The sequence below is a fragment of the Petaurus breviceps genome, unplaced genomic scaffold (assembly GCF_028583685.1).
Source record: "Petaurus breviceps papuanus isolate PSGF00001 unplaced genomic scaffold, PetGlider_PUasm1.0 90925, whole genome shotgun sequence".
Classification (NCBI taxonomy): domain Eukaryota; kingdom Metazoa; phylum Chordata; class Mammalia; order Diprotodontia; family Petauridae; genus Petaurus; species Petaurus breviceps.
The window spans coordinates 1,529,661-1,554,611 of record NW_027187380.1 but is presented as its reverse complement, the minus strand read 5'-3'; the positions used below and the strand labels follow the sequence as shown (position 1 = coordinate 1,554,611).

Sequence of the window (24,951 nt, the reverse complement as noted above, 5' to 3'; positions counted from 1 at the left end):
TTTGAAGATTTGCACTAAGGGGAAACTTGAGGCAGCCTGTTATACTTCAGGATAGTTCTAACTGTTTTTTAAATAAAATTTTGCTTTTCCATTACATAAAAGTCCATTTTCTTTCCTTCCCCTTCCCACCTCCCCCCAACATGAGAAAAACAAAACCTACTACAAACATGTACAGGCAAATAAAACAAATTCCTACATGGGTCATAGAACAGCTCTAATTATTCTGGGTTTTCTGGATATCAAGCCTTAATTTGCCTCCTGACAACTTCTGCCCAGTGTTCCCAGGTCTGATCTCTGAAGTCGAGAGCAGAACCACTCTAACCTGTTTTCTAAGTGATGGCTTTTCAAATATTTGATAACACCTATCATGTCCCTCCTACTAATTCTTTTTATCTCCAGGTTAATCTTTCCCAGGTTCTTCAGCCCATCTTCATGACCAGTTTTCAGTCTATCATCCAGATGGTCACAATCCTCTGAACATGCTCCTAAGTTGTCCTTCCTAAAATGTAGTGCCCAAAATTCAACACAATGCTACAAATGTTGTCTGGTCAGAGTACCAGACCAAAACCTCTCTAAGCCTGGACACAATGTCTCTTAGCTTAATGAAACCTAACACTGCATTAGCTTTTTGAGTGGTGTTTTTTTTTTTTAATGTATCACTCTACTGACTCATTGAATGTGTAGTCTACTAAGACCCCAGAATTTTTCAGATAAACTGCCATTCACCCATTTTGTACTTACGAAATTGGTTTTCTGCATAAATGTTAGGATTTTATTTTCATTTCTTTTTTTTATATTTTTTTCAAATGCTTTATTAACTTCTGGTTTACATCATTTATTTCCACCAGATTTTGAGTTACAAAGTTTTTCCCCTACCCACCACCCCAAAATAGCGGTCCCACAGGTATCCTCTCCTCCAATCTCCTCTCTCCCATATCTTCTCCCATACCCCCTTCGACTTTTCCAGTAGGGCATGGTGGATCTCTATGCCCCAATGCCTTTATATCTTATTTCCCAATTACATGTAAAGTAGTATTGATAGTTGTATTTCTATATTTTTAAACATTTGATTTTAAAACTTTGAATTCCAGATTCATTCCCTTCCTTCCTTGTCACCCACCCTTACTGGGAAGATAAGCAATTCAGTATGGGTTGTACATGTGTAGCTATGCAAAACATTACCATAGTAGATATATTGTAAAAGACTGACTATATTTCCCTCCCTCCTATCCCACCTCCCACTTGTTCTATTCTCTACTTTGATCCTACTTTTCAAAAGTGAGTGCTTCCAATTTCCCTCCCCACCCCCACCTGCCCTCCCTTCCATCATCCCCCCTCTCATCCCCTTCCCCACTACGCTCTTGTAGGGTGAGATACCCTATTTAGTGTGTATGTCATTCCCTCCCTGAGCCAAATTCAATGAGAATAAGTTTTTGCCTTCTTGCCTTCCTGTTCTTCCCCTCCATTGTAACCATTTTCCCTTGCCTCTTTTTTTTTTTTTTTAGGAGCTGATAGCAAGTTTATTTGGTGAAAGCAGAGAGCAAACAGGGCAAAGAGGACATATGGTAGGGATTGGAAGTGAGGATGTTGGTAACCCTGAAAACGTAGTTAGTTGCTTCAGGGGCAAGAGGATGATTTTCACACTGAGAAAGTTAGGGGGTTCTTTGTGGGAAGGGGAGTTGTTCTCAGCCATTCAGCTCCACCCGGACTAGCTCTTCATAGTTGATACAACCATTGCTGTCTTCGTGCCCTGCCACTAACACTTCCACTTCTTCCTCTGTCATCTTCTCACCCAGGGTGATGAGGACGTGTCATATTTCTGCCACCATGACTGTGCCGTTCCCTTCCTTATCAAACACCCAAAGCCCTTCTACGTAGTATGTGCCCTGGTCCTTATTCTTTGCTACAGTCTGCAGCATTGGCAGAAAGTGTTCAAAGTCCAGCACCTTCACATTCATCTCATCACTCTTGGGATTCCCTAAGACCTTGAGCACCTCAGCATTGGTCCAGGGCTCGCATCATGTCCCCACACTGGCTGTATAAGATCTTTCCATCCCCTGTTCAGTCAAACAGCTGAAAGGCCTCCTTGAACTCTGCGGTCTGATCCTCTATGAAATCGCACATCTTGGCTGTGCAGAGAGCTCTCTCCTACTGCTGCTGCTGCTGTATGTAATGGCTCCCCTTGCCTCTTCTATATGAGATAGTTTACCCCATTCTGTCTCTCCCCATCTCCTCTCATTATATTCCTCTCACCTCTTAATTTCACCTTTTAAGTATCATCCCTTCCTATTAAATTGGTCCTGTGCCCTCTATGTATACCTGTAAACATATATACAGACATTCACATATGCCCATATACTCTCCTATAAAGATATGTATATATATATATATATATATATATTCCCTTCAACTATTTTCATACTGAGAAAAGTTTCATCAGTTACAATTATCGTTTTTCCATGAAAGAATGTAAATAGTTCAAATTTGATAAGTTCCTTATGATTTCTTCTCCCTGTTTACCTTCTCATGCTTCTCTTGCTTCTTGTATCTCAGTGTCAAATTTTCTATTCAACTCTGGTTTTTTCAGCTGGAATGCTTGAAAGTCCTCTATTCCACTGAATGACCATATTTTCCCCTGAAACATGATACTCAGTGTTGCTGGGTAGGTGACTCTTGGTTTTAATCCCAGCTCCTTTGCCCTCCAGAATATCATATTCCAAGCCCTTCGATCCCTCAGTGTAGAAGCTGCCAGATCCTGGGTTATCCTGATTGTGTTTCCACAATATTCAAATTGTTTCTTCCTGGCTGCTTGTAATATTCTCTCCCTGATCTGGGAATTTTGGAACCTGGCTATAATATTCCTAGGAGTTTTCTTTTGGGGATCTTTTTCAGGAGTATTTTCATTCCTATGTAGCAACAGTGCTAACCTCCTCTCACATAGGAGGTCCACAGAACAACTCCTCAGGTTCAAGGTAATCTAAATTTAAAGTAGTCGAAGTCTCATGAACCCCCCAAATGTGTTTATTTTCTAATTAGAGGGAACACAGTTCCAAGCAAAGGCATTTATTGTAATATCATAGTAATAAGATTTGCAATATAAGATCAAATATAGAGTAAATTCTTCCACAAATATAAAGTAGGGAAAGTGAACATGCAGTAGGGATCACACATGAGGGGCAATTCACGCCTCCGATGCTGTAGGACCTCTAATATCTTCAAGTGATGTTAACATTCTGCTCTCACTAGGTCTGCTCTCCACTAGACTCTTGCTGGTGTGTTCATCTCTTTAGGGTCAGCTCAGCCTTCTCAGTTTCAGTCTGCTAGTACCTCTTGGCTAACACTTCTCCCTAAAAAGGGCAGGCTGACATAGTTGGAGCCACCACAACCAGCTAACAAAAGCCAGCATAGTGCCCCCAGGCTAAGATTAGGTCTCTCCTTTCCACCCCTAAATCACAGGCTGGGGATGAAAGTCTTTGGTTATGAATAACACTGTGACACACAACAAAAACCCTCACAGTCTTAGCTGTAAATGAACTTCAGCCCTAACAAAAGTTAGGATGAGAAGGCACCTGCCTGGCCCGAATTTCTGTTTTTATTAAGCATGACTGTCAGTAGCAATGCTTGTGTGCTGTGGTATTGAATTTTAGCCAATGAAAATTTCAGTCCTCCCATACTTATTAAATTTCATCTTTCAAATTTGGTCAGGTGCTTTGGTGCTGAATTTTAGCCAATGAAAATTTCAGTCCCCCAATGCCTATTAAATTTCATCTTTTAAATTTGGTTCAATGTCCTATCCTATTGGGATCTTTCTGTATCCTGATTCCGTTAGCTATTCTTCCCTGCTTTGTGCCATCTGCAAGTCTGATAAGCATACCATCTGCTTTTATCCAAATCATTGACAAAAATCATTAAACAGCACAAGGCCAGGCAAGGATCCCGGGGACATTCCATTAAAGACCTTTCAAGATGACATCCAACCATTTAAGTCCAGTTGTATGGTCAGTCCCAAATCTACTAAGCTGTAATATATCTAGCCTATATGTCTCCATTTCCTCAGCTTCCTCATCTGTAAAATAAGGCCATTGATGGCCTCTAAAATCCCTTTCTGCTCTACATCTCTGCTCCTATGCTCCTTTTTGGAAATCAGCGTGTTTGCATTTTTCCAATCCTACGGCACCTCTCCTATTCTTCCAGCTCTTTCATTGCCAGAGGACATAGTTCCTCTCAGCTTGGTGACTACAGATCATTAAGAACAGCCAGGTGCTTTCAATGTTTTCTTACTTCTCTTGGGTATCAAGTCTCCACCCACCGCTCTCGTCCTCTCAATTCCAGTTCAAGAATCATTTTTATTGGTAGAGAAAACAGAAGCAAAATGAATACTGAGCAGTGTTGCCATTTCCGTTGTCACTTGTCATAACCCCATACACCCAAAAGAAGTTCTATCCCTTCTACATCCCTTTGTCTCTAGCATAATTTTTAAGCCCTTTGTGTTGTCCTTCCCTACCCAACTCAACCTGTTCTTAGCTTTAGCACACCTCACACTATTTTTATAAAGTTACACTTCCATAATCACTCTCTATTATCTGCCTTTGCTTCCATCTTCAATATGAAATTTCAAATCTAAGTTGTTTGGTGAATTCACTGTCAGCGCACATCTATCTCAATAATTAATTTCTCCTTATCAGAATTGTTTCCTTTGTGTCTTCAGAATTTCATTCTTGACTTTCCCTAGAGAATTTTAATCCATGGAATCCTATAGAGTTTTGAGGTGTTTTTTTTTAACCCTCTGAAATTTGCAAACAAGATAATTTCCAGTTTTCCTCTCCTCTATCACAAAATGTAAGGTGGTATGGTCACTTCCTGGAAGCAATTTTTCCTTACTGGTGAGAATCAGGTCCAAAAAAATTTTCCTGTGTTAGTTCCTGTACTTTATGAAGAATGAAATCATTATTGAAGTCAACAAATTGTTAGCTCCTATACTTTTAGAAGTATTGTAGTTGTCCATCAATACTCAGTCAAGGCAATTTGCCATGTTAATGTTTCCCAAATTTCTCATATTTCATCTTTCTGCCCAACTGATCTCCAATGACAAAACTGCTTCTTTTTCTGCTTCCATTGCTCTTCAATGTTCTCTACCATGCTTCCCAGCTTTGCTTCTCAGATTGCCTCACACTGAGTCTATCTTCTTAAAATACAATATTACTCAACCCACCCCCCCTTACACATGTATCTTTAAACAAAACCAAAAAACTTATCCTATTTTTTGTTTTGTAGTAAGTTACATATATACCCTTCCAAAGCCATATTCCAGTCAGTCTCATTCCACCAAATCTCAGTGACATCTAAGAAGTCATATTTTCCTCCTGGTATTTTAATCTCCTTTCTTGGATTTTGCTACCTATGAACTTTTCTCTGTCTTCCTCTTACATTATTGCTAGTATTCTTTATGACACCTATCTCCTTCCCTCTCCTTTTTTCAGCCTAAAGACTTATTGATAAAATTTGTAAGAAACCAGAAATTTACATATTTACATGCCTTGTTAGGCTCATGCCTGAGTCATTCTGTGCTCCAAAAGTCAAGTTGCAACCTATATGGCAACTAACAAATTTGACAGAAGCTGTAGAACTCTGGAATGTTCTTCCAGAACAGAGCTTCTTAACCTCTTTGACATGGCCCCCTATGGCAGTATTTGGGACTCCTCTGGATCCCTTCTCAGAATAATGTTGTCAAATGCATAAAGTAAAATATATAGGATTACTAAGGAAACCAATTATATTGAAATACAATGATCAAAGTGTTGGGGGAGGGGGTTTAAAGTTTAGAGTCCAGGTTGAGTTCCTTCTCTGGAAGAAAGGTATGATCTAAGAAAAGAGAAGGCAAAACACTAATAGGAACAAAGCACCACCCTCCCACTACCGACATACAAAGAAAACTTAGGTATCCTACATTTTTCATTAGGCTCTGCCAATTTTCCATGAAGCCCCCCAAATACCAAAGGCCAAAGGGAGAGTTAAAGAAGCCAAGTGACCTGTGCTGCCACCTGGTGGCTCACAGTACAGTGCAGCAATCTTTTTTTGATATCACAAAAGCTCAATATTAATTTCTTGTTCTAACAAAGTATCCCAGGATAGGCCACTGGGTACATCACTTGTTAAATAAGAGAGTTAGATTAAATGACCCCTGCAGCCCCTGGAATTCTAAATGTATGATCCTGTGTCCTAAAAGCAGGGCTTATGGGTTTTCTCCCTACTCTTTAGGGACACTGCTCTATGAATCCTTCCGATTCACAGAGGATATACCACAGTGAACTCAGTCAGAATGGTTAAGAAGGGTATTTGGTGTCAAGTTGGAAAAGTACAACCCACAAGTGCATTGGGTCCTCCTCATGACACCAGGCCACAAAACTGATTCATCCAAGACCAAAGACCAAAATGAAGAACGAAGGGCAAGGAGGTGAAAGATGAGAAGAAAAGCAGTAGATGAAAATGGTTCAGCACATGTGAAATCTTCCAGAGGGGAAAAGATCGTAGAAAAAGATGTAGTGAAATGGACATATATTGGGTGTTTCTGCTGAATCACAGAAGATATCAGGCTAGAAGGCGGACAGAGACAAGCTACTATCCTACAAGGTAGAAAGGGTTATGATGGGCCTGGTGTCTCATTTCCCTGAACCTAACAGCCTCTAGTTAGAGCAAAGGTACAGGCAAGGGAGGCAGAAAACGTCAGTCCAAGTCCAATCACAAAAAAGGAAAAATATTTTTAAAACAATTTTTGGGGTCCTTCAGAGAAGACTTTTGTGCTATAATGGGTCTTGACCAAGTCACATGGCTGGAAGAGATCTAGGGCTGTATCTCTGGTAGGCCAGCCTTAATAATCCTTGACTCAGAACAGGGAAAACTGCTACACCTTCCTCCCCATGCCTGCGCCCTAGAAACAATGGGCATTGGTCAAGTATCCACAGAGAAACCAAGACTTGCCTTGGTGTGGGGCCTTTATAAATGACCAAGCACAGAGCATTTGTGAAAGCATAGTTGTAGCATCTCATGTTAGACCTCATGCCTCTCTTAACTAAAATCCTCCAGCTGTGATTTAAAATTAATTTCCTCAGTTATTCAGACCACAGTGAAGAAAAATGGCTACCACTTTCAATGTAAGGATACAGCCTAAGTCTTCCTCTCTATTTTTCCTTAACTAAGTATTTCTAATTGCTGTAACTATTACTTTGAAACTTTTCAGCATAAAGAGAATGATTAGGATAAAGTTTTCAAATAATGCCAGAGAAAAAAATTTCAACCTCAAAGGAGCTGATTAAAAAAAAATAAAACAGAAACAGTTAAGTGTGCCTCAGTTCCAAAGAAGCTACCAAGGCCTACATGGGCCTCCAACAGTTTCCTACCCACACCTATGCCCAAGGTCCCCCAGTGCCCTTTGCTTCAATACCTCCAAATTTACGTCCTTGAATCAAGCCTCCCTCCACCACAATGAAGAAAGAAATTGAGTCAATGAGACAATTCTGCTTTAATGCTTAGGCCCTTGATTTTGAGTAGAGCAGAGTCAATCTGCCCCACTCTATCTGAGGAACCAAGAATCCTTCCTTGGGGATAGGCTGTACAAAGAACTCCACAAAGCAGTCCTGGCCAGCTGGGGCTTCTTCTACTTCCAGGTTCACCACACGGTACATATTGGAATGGGCTAAACCCAAGAACTTGGGCTCTTCTGAGTCCAGCAGTTCCTTTCTACAAGAATAGTTCCCTCCCTGATGGTAGATTCGGAAGCCATAGGCGTGGGATAACAGGTAGGACCAGCAGAGAGTACAGCTAAGAAGAAGCTTCGTCTGGAACCTGTGTGACTCTGAGTGGATACGCTTCCAACAGGTGTGTGAAGCAGTAAGGTCCTGGACCTGGGGCAAGGGTGTCATTAGGCTGTTGGCATCCACTACCTGCCAAGAGAAAGAAAGTTCAGAATATTCCCCTAATCCCTGACTTTCATTCCCAAGATGGGAAAGAAGACCCTGTACTATTTATAATTGGACACTAGCACCTCACCCCCTCTCTGACACAAGGGATATTACAAACAAGCTCTGTAGTTTGTTCCCAGTTTTATCGTAATATCATGCCTTTTCCTTGTGAGTTCAGCATAAAACCCTTAATAGCTTGAGCCCCCAGGACCCCAAGCTTCCTTCCTACAAGTCTTAGAGAGTAGGAATCTTCATACTTAGGACTCCTCACCTGGATTTCTCCAAGGCGACAAGTAAAGTTTTCATCCTTCTGGCTGCCCAAGGGGCGTGTGAAATTAACAAAGATGTCTTGCAAAAAGCAGTTCTGAAGATTCACTTCATAGCAGCTGTGGAAAGGGCAGAAACAAGCTATGAAGACAAAAGAAGAAGGAAGGGCTTCTATGTTGAGTAGAATTCCCTACTACTTCATTGAGTGACTAATCTCCAGCTCAATTGCTTATACTGCTGACTGCTTACCATGATCCAATCCTATAGTAGCCATGGAAGATGGGGGTTTGGAGGCTAAGTGACAAAGGCCCTGATCCAGGGCCTAGGACTCTAGAGATAAGTTAATTGCACAAGCAATGAACTAGGACCTATATACCCTGCAGCAACCTAGAAATCTGCTAGACAGGGCTATTCCAATAAGCAGGAATGACTAAGCCTAGGAGTTTTCCCACCACCCTCCAGTCCTGGGAATTCTCAGCTCGGAAATCCTTATACCCACTCACCTCTAGCCCATCTTCATGGTAGGCCAGCCCCCTGCACAGTGCAACACACCCTTAGGGGAGGGGGACTCACCGATGGATCCAGCCTCCGTCGAACTGCTGGCTGCATCTACCAACCCACCTGAGCAGCTTGGCTGGGGGCACCCGGAGAGGTCGGGGAGTGTGCCTAGTGGTGGGCCCTGCTAAGAAGACAAGTCAGGGAAAACATGAGTTTCAATTCTATTTTTCCAGCCAGATCTCCAAGTCAGAAATGCCGAGAAGGAAAGAATCAGGAGCCATGAAGAAACCAGCCAGGAAGGCAGAACTTTCATTCTTGAAGAAGCTGTCACATTGGGAAGCCTCTGATCTCCCTTCAATAAAAATGAACGCCTCATCTACTCCATGCTACTCTATGCTCATTCCCAATGACACACCCAGTTGGAGGTACAGCTTTTTGAGCTCAAATATGAATAAAGTCCTAGACTGTTGGGATTAATCTAAAAAGGAAAGGAGAAGTGAATTCTTCATCTAGTCTACGTCTGACATGATCATTCTGGGACATGTTGTCCCTACCTGCAGACTCCACTAAGAACTCTGTTACTACCTGAAGGAAGGAAGGAAGTATAGACAATTTAGCTGAGACCTTGCTATGCACTCGCAAGGGCCCTGCCAACAATCCTTCCACTCTGTCGGTCATCCGAGTCCTTTTGGACGTGTGCTTCTAGAGATGACCACAGAGGTCAGAGTAAAAAGGCCCAGAGGGGATAAAAGACATCAGAGGAAAGAAATTTAGTGGAGGCAAGTGAGATTCCTGTCCTGGTTCCTCACCATGTACAGATGAGATGCCCCCAATGGTACATCTTCTAGCATCCAGGGTGGAGAGTTCCAATGCAACGGTGATATCTGTACGCTCTTCCAGTTTGTATATTAGGGACAGATAAACTTTTGGTGGTGCTGGGACTTTCAGAGAAAAAAGCCTAAAGGCAAAAAATTATGCAATGAGAGGCCTTAAAGAAACTCTACTAAGATGATACTAGGCTCAAGTGCCTTGAGCCACAAAGATAACTAAACACTGTAAACCCTAGAATTTCCATCTCTCCCTTCTGCAATTTAGATGTTTGGCTGATGATGCCTCTACTATACTAGTTCTAGTTACAACCGTGACTTTGGAAAGTCACAAGGAAAACCAGAGCTTTCTCAAACCAAGGCACAAGATATGCCGAAAACCTTTATCTGCCCTCGCACTCTAGCACTTTGCCCTATGAGGGAGGCCAACTAAGCAACCAGTACAGAGTCAGAAGAAAGGCTGAAAGTCCCTAATCCCTAATCATTCACCTACTTCACAGCCACCTTCCCAGTGTTGGAAGGAATCATCCCATGAACAAGTAGGGAGCCTCCTCCATTCCAGGCATCCATCAAGCAGCTGTGGATCCTCACCCAACCAGAATTACTTTCCAGTACATGATCTCCAAAAATAGGCTGGATTTCCTGAGCACTCAGGTGGTACCACGGTCCTATTGTCTCCTCCTAAAAGGAAAAACCAGAGGCAAGGAGAACATTCTATAATGTTAGGCAGGACAAAGTAGACAGCAGGAATGGACAGGGATAAAAGGTGGATATCAATTGTGTTCAGATCACAAATCCTAGTCACACAAAACAAACCTCCCCTCCATTTCTCACAAATTTATGGAAATCAGAAGACAAAAGGAAGAATGTTTCCCCTTGAAAAATGTAATACAAGTTATAAGTTATACAAAGGAAGACTCATTGGCTGGAGTATAAGGCAGGAAGGGGTATATCTGGAAATTACTGTTATATAAAGAAAAAAAGCACCAATTAATTTTTTTTAAATCCAGTACAAGCAGGAAACTCTTGTTCTACCCTCAACCCAGCATGACTTCAAGGGAACAAGGGAACCACAAATACTCCACACACCTGTCCATAGGAGAATCTCCGTGTTCCCAAGCCCAGACAGAATGAGGTGACAAAGGGCAAGGAACAAATGCTGTGAGTGGGCAGATATTGTTCCAGCAAACTCCAGAACCTACACAGAGACATGTGGGGGCAGGAAGATCTCAAGAAATGTAATAAAGAGGAGACTCAGTATACCCTCAATCTCAACCATTCTTCTATCTTATAGCTTTCCCCAACCCCATCCAAGACAAACTTATACTTGCCTTGAAATATCTTTGATAAAAGTCTGGTATCCAAGCTATATAAAAAATTGACACATAAAAGACCAAAAGCGATTGCTCAATACATAAGTAGCCCAAGAGGAGGAATAGTTTTCAAAAGAAGTGCAAATTGTCAATAATCATATGTAAAGTTTTTCCAAATCACTAATCCTGAGAAATTTACACTAAATTTTAGTGTACTTATAGTTTGTGAGGCTTTACCTCACACCTATGGAACTGACAAAAATGATAAAAAAACAGAAAAAAAAAGTCGAATTAGAGGGATATGGGCCAACAGACACACTAATACACTGCTGGTAGAACTGTGATTTGAAGCAATCATTCTGGAAAACAATTTGGAATTATTAAAGAAAAGTCACTAAACTGTTCAAAGCATTTGGCTCAGTAATCCCACGAGAGGGGCATATGCTCAAGGAATCAATGACATAAACAAAGGTTTTATATATACTTATGTATATACATATATATACTTATATTTTATATGCACATTTATATGTATACATATATATAAACAAAATATAATATTTATATAATAGCAAAATATAACTTTATGCTTCCTCAATCACTTTGTTTCATGCACCCGAAATGCCATTCTGAGGGAAGTGGTCCCTCAGTCCCTCACCTATCATCCATTCCTCATTGCTTTTCCATCTCTTTCTAGGGCATTCCTACTTGGGGGCAGTCAAGCTGTTTGATTTACCCATAAAAAAAAATAATCTGAGGTCCCCTTCTCTGACTCACTGATCTACTATTAGAAGCCCCAAGTGGGACTGAGAGCTCACCTGTCCTGGTTTTGGAAGAAATCTTTATTATCTAAGCATTCATACACCCAGCCAGGTGCAAAGAGTGCAGCTGAGAACCCGTGCTTCCGGATCAGCTCCAGTGACTGCAAAATGACAAGATAGAGAGAAATACCAGTCACATAAAAGTAAAAATAGTTCATCCACTGCCTTCTCTGAGGCTGAGGTTATATATCAGGATTCTCTTAGCATCTGAGGAGGAAGCAATGGGTCTCTGATTCCCCATCAAACATGGGACACGTAACCCCCTATTTTCTATCAGCCTCTTCTGAAATTTTCACCCACTATTTTGATGAATTCTTGATTTTCTGTAGTTCCTTGAGAGCAAGTGCCATTCCACTTTTATTTTTGTATTTCCTACACCCATCACAGTGTCTGGCACATAGACAGTACTCATAATACTTGTTAAATGACTACCTCTTGCTGAAATTCATGCAGAATCCTATCTGAGCACTCTGTAGTTTCACAGATTGGCCATAAGAGGGCACTCCAGGGTGGAAGAAAGCCAGAAGAAATGTTCAAAGTGTACAGGAATGGAGGAAACCTCATACCTCATTACATAATCAGAATAACCAGGAATAAGAAGAATGTTCTTTGATGGCATTACATTATTCATTTAAAGTTTAATCAATGATTGAGGACCTCCCTACAGAAAAAGAAAAGGGACAGGACTGACAAGCTCAAGAGACAGATTATTTATTTTTCTCTCATGAGGTACATCAACTCCTAACCTCCCTTTCCCTTTTTGTTGCCATAAGTTGTATTGCCAGAAACTCATAACCAACCTATCATTTCCCAAAACCAAATCCTGCAGGTCACCACCTAAACTGACCAAGTAACTTTAAAAATATAAAAATACTTTCAGTATTCTCCAAGTCTGCTCTGCTGTCCTGAAAAGGTACAGAACAGAAGGTAAGAGTTAGTCAGAATACAAGACTGGTGGTCCAGGCTACTATCAAGTGCACAAGAATTTATCATAGGATCACAGATTTAGAGCAAGAAGAGGCCTCATTTAATCCAACTCCTCATTTTACAGATGAGGGAAACTGAGGCCCAAAATGGTTAAATGACTTTCTTAACATCACAGAAGCGATAATAAGGGTCAGAGGCAGGATCTAAACATGAGACCTCTGACTCCAAATCCAGCACTATGTCCAGTACTACTTCTCAATGATCTGACATAGAATAAATATATATATATGATATAATATAATAAATTTGTAAATGAATAGAATAAAACTGAAAGAGGCTTTAGAGATTATTTGGTCTATCCCTGCCCCTTCCCCCAGCTTCCCCACCAGTCTTCCTTTTCTCAGAGAAGCGACATGCCTAAAGTCTGTGTCTGGAATATAGGCCCCCAGATTCCCAGTCATCCAGGGCTGAAGCGAGCCCTGTCACCCCCATGCTGGGTAGCCCACACGTCAATGGTCTATACGTCTCAACTGCTCTGTCCTAAGAAGAATGACAAGCACCTTCCTCCTCTAAAGTGAAGGGAAAAGTAAGAAAGACAACAACCAATTTGAAAGAGACCTTAGAGAACCATTATCACCTCAAATGGTGATTAAGCCTCCACATTCCCAATCTACTCACCTTGTTTGTGTCAAATCCACCTCCCACGACATTTCCCCGGGCAAATATGTCCACTCCTATGTACACATCTGCCTTGCGCACCTCAAAGGCTGCCATACGTTCCAGGTGTTCCTCCTTCCAGTTGTAATTGGTAAAGATACCATCACAGGAGTCGAAGAATACCCTGGGAAGCAACAAGAGACACAAAATTGGGGAAGAATGAGCTCCCTTTCTCCCTTAAGTGGGGACTAGAGGCAGGCTTCCTGAGAACCCACCTTGCTCTTGCAGCCAAAGAACAGTATTTTACAGATTATAAACTCCTCAAGGGCAGGAAGCGTGTCTGTAAATCACTCTCCATATAATTCTAAGTGCAAGGCCACAAGCAATCGAACCTTTTGAGGATGATGAATCTAATCAGACTGTGCCTCTCAATCAAAGTGGCCACAAATTTAAACCTCACACAGGTCAGAGCCACTGCTGAGTTTCAACACACACACAAATGGCCCAAAGTTTTTTGTTTGTTTTAAGTAGTTCGTGCTCCCTACAGGAATGAAAAGCATTAATATTCTTTACAACCAACCCATAACACATTATAATTGGCCTATGCAAGTAGTTATGCTTAAAGGTAGGTAAATTAAGAAAAACCTCACTTCCCCCAAAGGTAGACAGAATTCTTTTGGGTGCTAAGACTGAATGTCAGCTAATCAGGCCCAGAAAAGCAAGGATAAAGACCAGCTCCTTCTCAGAGCTGCTCGGTTAATCTGACAAGTATCTTCAATTCATAACATTAGCCATCCTTGTTGGTTTGAGACTGGAATCTATTCCAATCTCTTTTCATTCTTCTGCCCACATTCAGGAAACAAGGAAAATAAAGACTAGGTTGCCACTGTTAAATCAACTCACCTATTACTTTCATTCAATTCATTTTGCCACTTTAGCTGTCCATCCTTCACTACACTATCATACCAAATCACCAATCCACCTGGTACATATTGGTGCAACTGGTTAGTCAGGTATCTCAGGAAAAAAGGAGTGTTCCCCACTGCAGCCATCTGTGAGAAGGGAGAAAGAGAAGATTTGACATTGTCTGAGCTGAGCACAATTTAGAAAACCTAAAGGGCTCTAGGTAAGCAAACTCTTCTCTCAGGATAGGAAGAAAACTGCTGTTATGAGCTAAGCTGCCTACACTCTGGCCATCATTCCTGTCTTCCCCATCTCCCCCACCCCCAACCACCACCAAATTTTACACTCTGCCCTTGTCTCTGACAGGTGACTTTGTCTTGCACATACCCAGAGCCCCATGTCACTATGTCACCATCACACATATCTCCTCTCTCCACACTTTTCCAGTTCTCTTCCCCATTAGAACATATGCTCCTGGAGAGAAGGTACTGTCTTGCTAACTTGCTTTTGTTTCCTCAGCATTTAGCATGATGGCTGGCACGTGTAAAACCCTAAGGGGAGAAATGAACTAGAGTAGGGTGGAAGGGTGGCTGGGGGAAGAAGACCAAACTCACACTTAGTGAGTTCTCAATGTTGATCAGCCAGCCATCAAAGCGAAAAAACTGTGCAATGCGGACTAGCTGATCCGCCACCTTCTGGTAAGAGGATGGGTCTCCAGACAAGAATTTCTCACAGAGCCGCCCACCTTCTGTCCACTCTGTGATCAAAGTCCCTAGAAGACAGGACAGAAAGGTTAGGCTCTTTGATGATGTACAGGTAAGAAGATAACTTGTTTAGCAGGAATGGGTATAGCTTGGATGGAAATACCAGAGTTGTGACTTCAGAGGTAAATCAAAAGGCCACCAATGGGTCTGCTAATGAGCTAGGTAATTATAGCAGACATTTATATTTTATTACATATCACTGCCCTCTATGGTCTGTCCAGACCAACCTGTGACTCACACACTCTATTTCCCATCCTATGTCTCCACATACCTGGCCTGAACCCCTTCATCATCTTAAACTCTTCTGCTTCCTTCAAACCTAAGCTTATCTGCAACTTCCTTTATGAGGCCCTTCTTGACCCACTGGATGCTGTCTCCCCTAAACCCAAAATTAACTTGTTTTTACTTTATGTAAATTTTGTTTTTATTTATGTGAGCTCCATGTTGAGCAAACTATTGTTTCAAGATGGGCAAAAGGCTACTGATATGAGCTAAGCTGCCTGCATGCTAGCCATCATCCCCATCTTTCTCATCTACCCTGAACCAAATCTTATACTCTGCCCCTGGGGCACTGGTCTCTTACAGATGAGCTTTTGCTTTTGTCTTGCACAGAGCCAGTCCCTCATTCTACTTGCAGGCCAATGTCCACACTATGTTGCCACCACACAAACCCCCTCTGCCCTCACCTTTCCAGGTCCCCTTCATGTGCTATCTTCCCTTCTCTTCCCCAACAGAATATAACTTTCTTGAGGAAAAGGTCTACTGTTCTGGTTTTTTCTCCATACTCCCAATGGCTAGAACAGTGCCTTACACAGTGTTCTTACATAATAAATGCCTGATTGATTAAAGTTTGCAAAAATACTTTTGATATGTTTTCTCATCTGATCCCTACAACATCCTTGTGAGGTTCCTACAATTATTACTATAACCATTTTACAGGTAAGGAAACTGAGGTTCAAAGAGGTAAAGGTAAAGCATTGCCGATGGCCATATAGCTAAAGAAGCGTTGGAGGCAAGATCTGAACCCAAGTCACTCCTGAGTCCAAGGCCAGTGATTTTCCCTCTATGCCATGTCATTTCCTTTAGTGGTAATAGTAGCTCATATTTATGTAAAATTTTATGGTTTTACAAAACACTTTATTTACATGATCTCATTTGATCTTCACACCAATCTTGTTGGGTTGGAATTAGTATATCCATTTAGCAGATGAGGAAACTGAGGCACAGATAGGCTAAGGGACTTGCCTAAGGACTGAGAGCTAATAATGGTGGAAAGTTAGGGGAACTTCAAAACTAGGTTTCTAACTTCAAAGGCCATGTTCTTTCTACTACACTACAGCTAAGGAGCCAGTATGGGAAGAACATCTGGGTTCCAATCTTGGATCAGCATACATCCTTCCTGTGTGACCCTGGGGCAAGTCATTAAACTCTACCCCTGATTCCTAATCTGTGAAATGAAGGAAGTGGGCTTTAAGATTCCTTCTAGCTCTGTGAACCAAAGAACCAACATATTTATAGGCACTTCCAGTCCACAACAACTGACTCAATCTTCTCTCATTCCCATATCACTCTGAGCTGCTACTATGTATGCTCTCTTTAATAATCGAAGTCTGATGCAGTCTGCCATCACTCTTACCCAGCACAGAGACCCCGTGCTTATGGGCAGCATTGGTCCAGACCACCGGAGGGATGGTGACTGTGCGATGACTGAAGTATACAAAGATGTCAACACATTGCCAGTGATAGAAGGTGTAGGGAGACTCTGTCATAGAACCTTGGATAAACCTAGGTAAAGGAAGAGGGTGAAGTCAAATCACAGGATGAAAAATGGGAAACTCAATGCAATTCAACAAGCATTTATTATGTGCCAACTATGTACTAGGAATAGTTGGATAAAAAGATAAAACCAAAGCAGACCCTGCCCTCCAAAAACTTATGTTCTGTTGGAGGGAAAAGAACATGTACACAGGAAATGAAATGCAAAGTGGAAAGTAATAGAAGTACATGGAAAGTAATTTTCAAGGAAAGGGCAGAGAAAACTCTCTCTTTTTTACATTTGGGTTCTGATTTATATCATATTTACCTGTGTATATGCTGCGTTCCCTGCTCTCACCCCATCACTAGAAAGTAAACTTTATGAGGGCAGGGACTATGTCTTATTCAGTTTTATTCCTACCTTGGCAGATAATGTAATGCTCTTCACACAGCAAGTCCTGAGAAAATGTTTGCTGTAAAAATACATGGGAGCATACCTACCAAGTGACTCTCAGGACATATATGAATAAAACTACAAGATATTTTTTTACAGAAATAAAGGAAGACAAATAATTGTAGATACACTAACTTCATAATTGGATTGTGCCAATATAATAAACATGATACTACTTAAATTAATTTAGTGCCACAACAATCAATCAAACTACCAAGCGGCTACTTTAGAGCTCAAAATAATTATAACGCAATTCATCTGGAAGAAGAAAAAGTCATGAATATCAAGAAAAATAATGAAAAAAAGTAGGGATGAAGGGGACCTAGTAATACCAGATCTCTATACTATGAAGCAGTAATCATCAAAATTATTTTATGCTGGCTAAAAAACAGAAAAGTTGATCAGTAGAATAGATTAAATAAGCAAGATACAAAAGCAAATGAACATAGCAGCAAAGTAACAAACCCAACAATACCAACTATTGAAATAAAGGCTTGCTATTTGACAAAAACTGCTGAGAAAATTGGAAAACAACCTGGCAAAATCTAGATTTAGGCTTCAGGGGTGGGGAACCTGGATTTGTTCTGTGAAGTATGTATTCAGTAAAAGGCTGCACTTGAGGATCTAGAGGGCCAACTGTGGCCTCAAACCTGTGGTTTAGACTAATATCTTATATTACATATATACCACAATGAACTCCAAATGGATACATGACCTAAATATAAAAGATCATAAAATAAAAAAGCTAGAGGAGAGGAGGAGATACGTTTCAAAACTAAGGTTAGGGAAAGATTTCATTGCTAAATAAAAAAAGAAGTGATCACAGATAAAATCAACAATTTTGATTAACTAAAATTTAAAAGCATTTGCTCAAACAAAATCAATGCAGTTAAAATTTGAAAGGAAACCTTTACCGCAGATTTCTCTAATGTAGTCTAAAATACATAGAGATTTCAGATATATAAAAACAGTCCTGTCTCTGACTATGTGCCAGTCACTTAATGCCAAGGGAGTTTCCTCAGCAGGGAGTTTCCTATTACAGGAAATCATAGGTCCAGTATCTATTCTCTATATAAGAACAAGAAGCATTCCCCGAAAGAGAAGTGGTTAAATGTGAATTTTCAAAAGAAGAAATGCAAGCAACCAACAACCATACCAAAAATGGTTTAAATCACCGATAATAAGAGAAAAACAAAACTAAAACAACTCTGAACTTTCATATACTGGCAACGATAACAAAAAAGGAAAATAACAATTGCTATAAGAGCTCTGAGAGGACAGCTATATTAATGCACTTTTGGTGGAGCTGTTAATTGGTCCAATCATTCTAGAAAGGAATTTGGAACAATACTCAAAAATCACTATACTCTTTAACCCAGCAATAATACTACTAGGCACATGTCCCAAAGAAATCAAAGAAAAATGGAAAGGATCCATGAATACAAATTGTTTTTTGTTGTAGCAAAGAATTGGAAACAAAATAGGTGCCCATAATTTTGGGGTCTATGAATCCAATAGAGTATTATAATGAATGACAGATACAGAGTAACCTGGGAGACTCATAAAAACTGAAGAATAAAATGAGCAGAACTGGGAGAACAATTTATACTGTGACCACAATAATGTAAAAAAAACTGAAAAACTTTAGAACTCTGTTCAATGTAGTGACTGAACATGATTTCAGAAGACTATTGATAAAGCATGTCTCTTGGCAGAAACAATGAACTACAGTTACAGAATAAGACACAGATTTTTAGACAAAGGCAAAGCCTTGATTTGTTTTGCATGACTATACTAATTTGTTAGAGGGTAGGGTGAGTTGGTAGGAAATGACAGTGATGCCAAAAAAAAAAAGAGAGAGGAAAAAAAAGCATCATTAAATTATAAAATACACCAAAAAAAATAAAAAAGGAACACAAACAGGGCAATTTTGTTACTTCCTTGTAAAATTTAACAATATACATTTTGAAAACTATACATAGTAAGTTTTTTTGCTCATCTTTGCATACTGAAATATTTGTGTTTACAGATGATTGACTTAAAAAGTCAATTTTAAAAAGATGTTTGTTAAATTGAATAACTAAATTCACTCATGCCCATTATAACGCATCCCTAATGACAAAATAATTCCCCAAGAAGCATCTTTCTTTTAGTATTTGACATGCAAGATCACAAGATCCTAGGCTGAGAACTTTCAATGTCATCTAGTTCAACTCCCTCATTTACAGATGAGGAAACAAAGATACAGCCAAAGAGACTGTGTGATTTGCCCAAGGTACAGTATGTGCCAATGTCCAGGACATCTCCAAGTCCAGTACACCTTCAACGTACCACACTGCTTTTCATTAATGGAATGTATCTTTCAAATTTGGAGGAATAATAAAAATAGATAAGTGGAATTCAAAAAAAGGTGGGAGATTCCATTATTCATTCAGGTAAAGTTTCCCTATGTTCTATAACAAATCTTGCATCAGTCAATAAAGGCTAGGAAACTCAGGATAGATTGTGAAGCTATGGGAGGATGGTTAATTAAATGAATCAAGAGAGAAGGCAAGCCATAGAATTATGGAATCAACAGAGTATAGCCTAATTTACCCAATATCCCAAAACTAGTTAGTTGCAGAGGCAGACTTAGAAGCCATGTCTTCTGACTCCTAATTCAGTACTTTATTAACTACACCTCATTGGTCTCTCAATGTGACCACTGTTTTACTGGGTAAAAGGGAAAAATTAACTCACCTGTCACCTAAGTAACCTCCCATCATGTCATGGCACACCAGAGTCCGAGGCCTCTGGCTTTGAAGTGATGGTTGGCGATCTGCTAAGGGTATCATGGCAATGTTAAAGGCATCATCACTACCTGGGGTCCATGCCAGAAGCTCCTCCAGTGAAGAAAAGTAAAAGCTGACAGGTTCAGTGGTGATCTTGTCGTAGTTTCTAACTGGACAGATGAGAGAAACATTGGGGAAAGCCACTGAAATATTGTAACTTTGAAAGTGAAAAAGAACTTAAGCAGATGAAATCTTGAGAGGAAGCCATTAAGGCATGAGTTCTAAATCTTTTTTTGCAAGTCAGGGACCCCTTTGGCAATCTAATGAAGTCTAAGGACCCCTTCTCAGAATATTTTTAAATGCATAAAAAAGTATGTAGAATTACAAAGGAAATCAGTTGTAGTAAAATACAAATACAGTTAACAAAATATTTAAAAAGCAAGTTAATGGCTAACAGGTTAAGAACCCTTGCCATAAGGTCTGCAAAAGTCAAACCATGTGCACAGCTTCAGGTTTTCTCACCTGGCAAGGGAGTTGGCTTAAAACTGATCACCTCTCGAAAGACTGGATTCTGGCTCTCTTCCACACTTTAGCAAAGGAAAAAACACCGAGAAGCTTAGTACAAAATGGACTAGGATTAAAATAAATCTTTCTCCTTAAATTTTCTGGTCCACAAACATCCTGTAAAGAAATTCAATCTAGGGGTGGCTAGGTGGCATAGTGAATAGAGCACTGGCCCTGGAGTCAGGAGGACCTAAGTTCAAATCTGGCCTCAGACACTTAACACAAAACTAACCTTGTGTCCCTGGGCAAGTTACTTAACTCCAATTGCCTTTCCTTACCCCCGCCAAAAAGCAAAAAAGAAAAGAAATTCAATCTATCTTCCCAGAGTTTGTACAATTGCTCACATTATATAATACAGTTCAGTATACTGGCAACCTGAGTCAATAATTGTTGATTAAGAGAGTTCTGGATGATTCTATACATTGCCTTCAAAAGGCACTGAGCTAAAATAGTAAGAAAAAGACAGTTTCTGCCCTTTAATAATTTACAAGTGAATGGGGGAAGAAAATACAGAAAACAAAGCTGAAAAGGGGAGGGAGGTACCAGGTAGCCTAGGGAGAGAGAGACTTCCACTTCTTGCTTAAAATACCCTGACAGATTTTTCTGTCGTTCTTATTAGAATGTAGGCTCCTTGAGGACAGGTATTGTTTCTTTCTTCTCTTTTTGTGTCCCTAATGCCTAGCAAAGTGCCTAGCATATTTAATAAATGCTTATTGATTGATGTATGGGCTAAAGGAAAACGAGGTATCAATAATAACATTAATAATTTACTTGTAAACCTGGGTGACTAGAAGGATGCTGGAGTCCTCAGCAATTACCTGGCAGTTTGGAAGAGGGGTGGAAATATAGGATAATGGCATCTGTCACAACCCATCCATTCCTGCTCATTTTGTAGGACTCCCTCTGTCCTATGCAAACAGGGAAGGGGAGGTGGTGGGGGGGAGGCTCTAGGAAAGTGGTGACTCACCTAACTTCCAAGATACATAAGGTGCTCCTGGCAGAGATTAACTATGTTGGGGGTTGGAGGTGGGGAAGGGAATCAATTTTCCTACAGGCACAGAGTTACTGCTGTAGAATTTCATACTGACTAGGTTATAAATGCCCTAAGAGACTTATATCTAGCTCAGAAGGGAAAAGACTGCACAAAGGAGAGATAGGGTAGAGTGGGTGAGTGTTGAAGATTTAGGGTAGCTATCAGAGTTGGAGACAACCCTAGCAATGACTAATGCAGGGAGAGTGGCTTGCTACCCATTTCCCATCCTCACTTGGTTGATCACATACCCATTGGAGTCAGGGCTGAGCCCCAACTTTTGAAACAGGCGACCTAGAAGACAAAAATAGTCTAACTGGGATTGGTATCATTCATACTAGATGAACTGAGCCATAAAATGTCAGAGGTAGAAGGGATATTGGGACTAGTCCACCCCATTCATTTTACATATGAGGACTCAGGAGCCCTCTTGAAGTGACTTGTCCAAGGTCAAGGAGAAAAGTGGCAGAGTCAAAAAGAGGTCCCATAAAATTTAGAAATAGAAACCAACAACCTAGTTCAGCAGCCTCACATCACAATTAAAAGAGTCCTGAGTTTGAGGCCAGAGTGCTGGATTCTAGGGCTGGCTCTGCCACTAACGAACTCTGACTCAGAATCCAAGAATTAACCTTTTTTGAGTCAGGTTTCTCATCTGAAGAAGGACCAGGACTGGATAATCTCTAGTGTCCCTTTGAGGATCCTAAATCATGGATCCAATAGCCATCCGAATGAGGAAACATTCAAACAGCACGGGCTCCCCTAAGGTCACTCTCGTTCAAAAGGTTTTGGGTTGTTGTTGTTGTTTTTTTTTAAATGCAAGGCCATTAAGTTGTCAAAGCTGGGGAGGGGAAAGCTTGGGCAATGTGGCCTAGCCTAGGCGTGCAAGCACGGGATCGGCAGGCTGGAGGAGAGAAGGGGGAGACGAGTTCCACGAGCCAGGAGGAAAAGATGAACGTCCCTTCCGTCAAAACCTCGCGCGCTCTCGGCCCTCCCAACCCCCTCTCCACATCCGGTCCAGGGCTCTCTCCCGGGTTCCCTTCACCTCCGCCCGAGCCTCTTCGGCGAGCGCGGCGGCTTCGATTTCATCTTCTGCGGCTGCTCCTTCTCGGCCGCCGCCGGCAGGTGCGGGCTGCGCCGCCTCCTTGTTCCCCAGCTTGCACCCTCTGCCGAAGACTCCATTGGGTCTCCCAGGAGGCGCCTGTCACAGATCCCCAGATCAGGCCTGGTGAGTGACCCCCGACGACTCCTGGCGCGATCTTAGAGCTCTTAGCTCCGGCCCATGGAGCCGTTCGGCCCCGCCCATTGCCGTCCCGGCTTCCAATCAGAAGCTTCCCAGACACCTCAGGACACGTCCTTAGGGAGGGGCCTGGGTGCTGGTTGGGCGGACTCGGGGAAGGAGAACTGAGTAGGTACTCTCTGAAGAAGTGATGAATGGATGGATGGGTGGGTGGGTAGGTGGATGGATGGATGGATGGATGGATGGATGGATGGATGCATGAGGGGGAGAAATAGTAAAAAAGGGTTATGTCTAAATTAGTTGGAATACATGTTTTCCCCTTCTATTCTTAAATCCTCACCACCCCCAGTTTGGGAAGCTGCATGTCCAAAGCTGCCCTGGAAGACGCCCAAGCCAAGCTGAATTGTATATATTTATTGTGACTGGCTTTGAAATGTTTATGAGGAGTCCAGCCCTGGAACCTGAAGGCTATCATTCCTGCTGTCCTGACCCCAAGTGGAGCTTGCAACTGGATCTGGGCTGTGGTGATGCTGTGCTCCTGCTTCTGTTGGGAGGAGGAATAAAGATAAGGACTTCCTGAAAGCAGGAGGCTGCCTAATAGTGAGGGGAAAGGAAAAAGAGAAGGGTTATGATCCCTCCACTTTGTACAAAGAGACTTTGTACCAGTGGTTTAGAGGTGGAAGAAATCTTAGCAACTGAGGATGCTAGGAGGTACAGTGAGAAAAGATCAGCATTTGGTTTTAGAGTACCTGAATTTAAATGGAAATTTAAATCTGGAATTTAATCTCTGGACATTTTATACCAGTATGACCTTGGGTAAATCACTGAACTTCTCTGGGCTTTAATTTCCTATTTGTATGTGGAAAGTGAAAGAGATGACCTCTGAGGTCCCTTCCTGCTCTAAGTCTATGAAACTATAATAATATGATCTCTTAGATCCCACACAGCTCTGGATGTATTAATTAATCATTATTATGATCAATATGAACCATATTGAAGGAAAGCAAACAAGCATTTATTAAGGGTCTACAGTGTATCTTTAAAGTTGTATCTCTACAAATATTATTTCACTTGATCCTCAAAATTACCCTGAGAGGTAAGTGCTGTTATTTTATAGTGGGGGACAGTGGGTAAGTGACTTGCCCAGGATCATACACACGTAAGGGTCTGAGGTCAAATTTGAATTCAGGCCTTCCTAACTTCAAGGCCAGCACTCTAAACACTGTACCACCTAGCTGCCTCTAATAATGGAAAGCAGAGGTTCCCAAACTTATTTGACCTACGACTCCCTTTTCCAAAAAAAAAATTACTCAATGCCCACCTGGAAATCTACTTTCTTTAACCCGTTAACAGTTTTTTTAAATGATGCATCTTAAATTTAATAATTTATTGTGAATTTGTGGTTTTTTCTGCACTGAAATTTTGATGATGCAATATTGAGTCATGTAACTGCATAGTATCGAATTTTAAACAAGACATTACCTACACATGTTCCAGCCAGTGCATGCTGGATTTCCTGACAATGAGCCACACACTTGCCTGCCAGGACTTTTCTTTTTAAGCCTTTCAGTGGACTTAACCATATAAATAAGGAAGAATTTTGTTAATCCTTCTTAGAATTTAGTTTCCCAGGATTCCTGGTTATGGCAATGTCTAAGTTCCAGGTGCTAGATAATATTTCCCAGGCCTATGACTTGTAAACATTTCTGGCATGGTTACGCAGTGAGATATGGAGTGACATAATGTGACATTTACACCTGCACCAAATGACAATATTGTTCAAGTTAACTCATGGCCATTGCTGACAAGATGCCTTCTTTGTCTGTTGCCCTATTAAAGCAAGTGGGCACTATTCAGTAAGTGGGGAACCCATTTGGGATTTGGGTAATGCATAGAGGAATGCATGTACCTGCCTCAACCAGCCCCCAATGAGGCTTGAAGAGATTTAGGGGCATGCACAAGCTGTGCCTGCCTTGATTGACCCCATCAAGACTCAAGGGTAGTTGTCTCCTCTGGCCCCTGCGAGAAGAGTTGTTAAGGAATGCTATAAGAGTTAGTGCTCCCATTATCAGCAACCCATTGAGAAGACTAAACTAGAATAAAATAAGAGTATTAACCCTTCCAAGGCTGTCTTCCTGTCCTTCTTGTCTGACCAGATCAAGAGTAAACTTGTTATAACAAGGTTGGGGTCCAAAAACTCCAATG

At 41.2% G+C, this 24,951-nt stretch overlaps 1 protein-coding gene and 1 pseudogene across 2 annotated transcripts; both read right to left on the bottom strand.

Moving 5' to 3' along the window:
• Nucleotides 1-1,474: 1,474 nt before the first annotated feature.
• On the bottom strand, nt 1,475-2,251 carry LOC138152234 (myosin light polypeptide 6-like; annotated as a pseudogene).
• Nucleotides 2,252-7,500: 5,249 nt separating this feature from the next.
• On the bottom strand, nt 7,501-22,832 carry ENGASE (endo-beta-N-acetylglucosaminidase). Of its 2 annotated transcripts, none has more exons than XM_069076065.1 (14): nt 22,552-22,832; nt 20,438-20,502; nt 19,884-20,085; nt 16,572-16,720; nt 14,786-14,943; nt 14,172-14,320; nt 13,290-13,452; nt 11,682-11,785; nt 10,640-10,748; nt 10,044-10,231; nt 9,533-9,681; nt 8,799-8,907; nt 8,230-8,344; nt 7,501-7,940 (listed from the first exon to the last, which is right to left on the bottom strand). In XM_069076065.1, the coding sequence occupies exons 1-14, from the start codon at nt 22,686-22,688 to the stop codon at nt 7,527-7,529; spliced, it is 2,211 nt and encodes a 736-aa protein (XP_068932166.1). In that variant the 5' UTR covers nt 22,689-22,832; the 3' UTR covers nt 7,501-7,526. The 2 variants fall into 2 exon arrangements, with proteins under 2 accessions (XP_068932166.1, XP_068932167.1); XM_069076066.1 differs by having other exon boundaries at nt 8,799-8,904.
• Nucleotides 22,833-24,951: the final 2,119 nt, after the last annotated feature.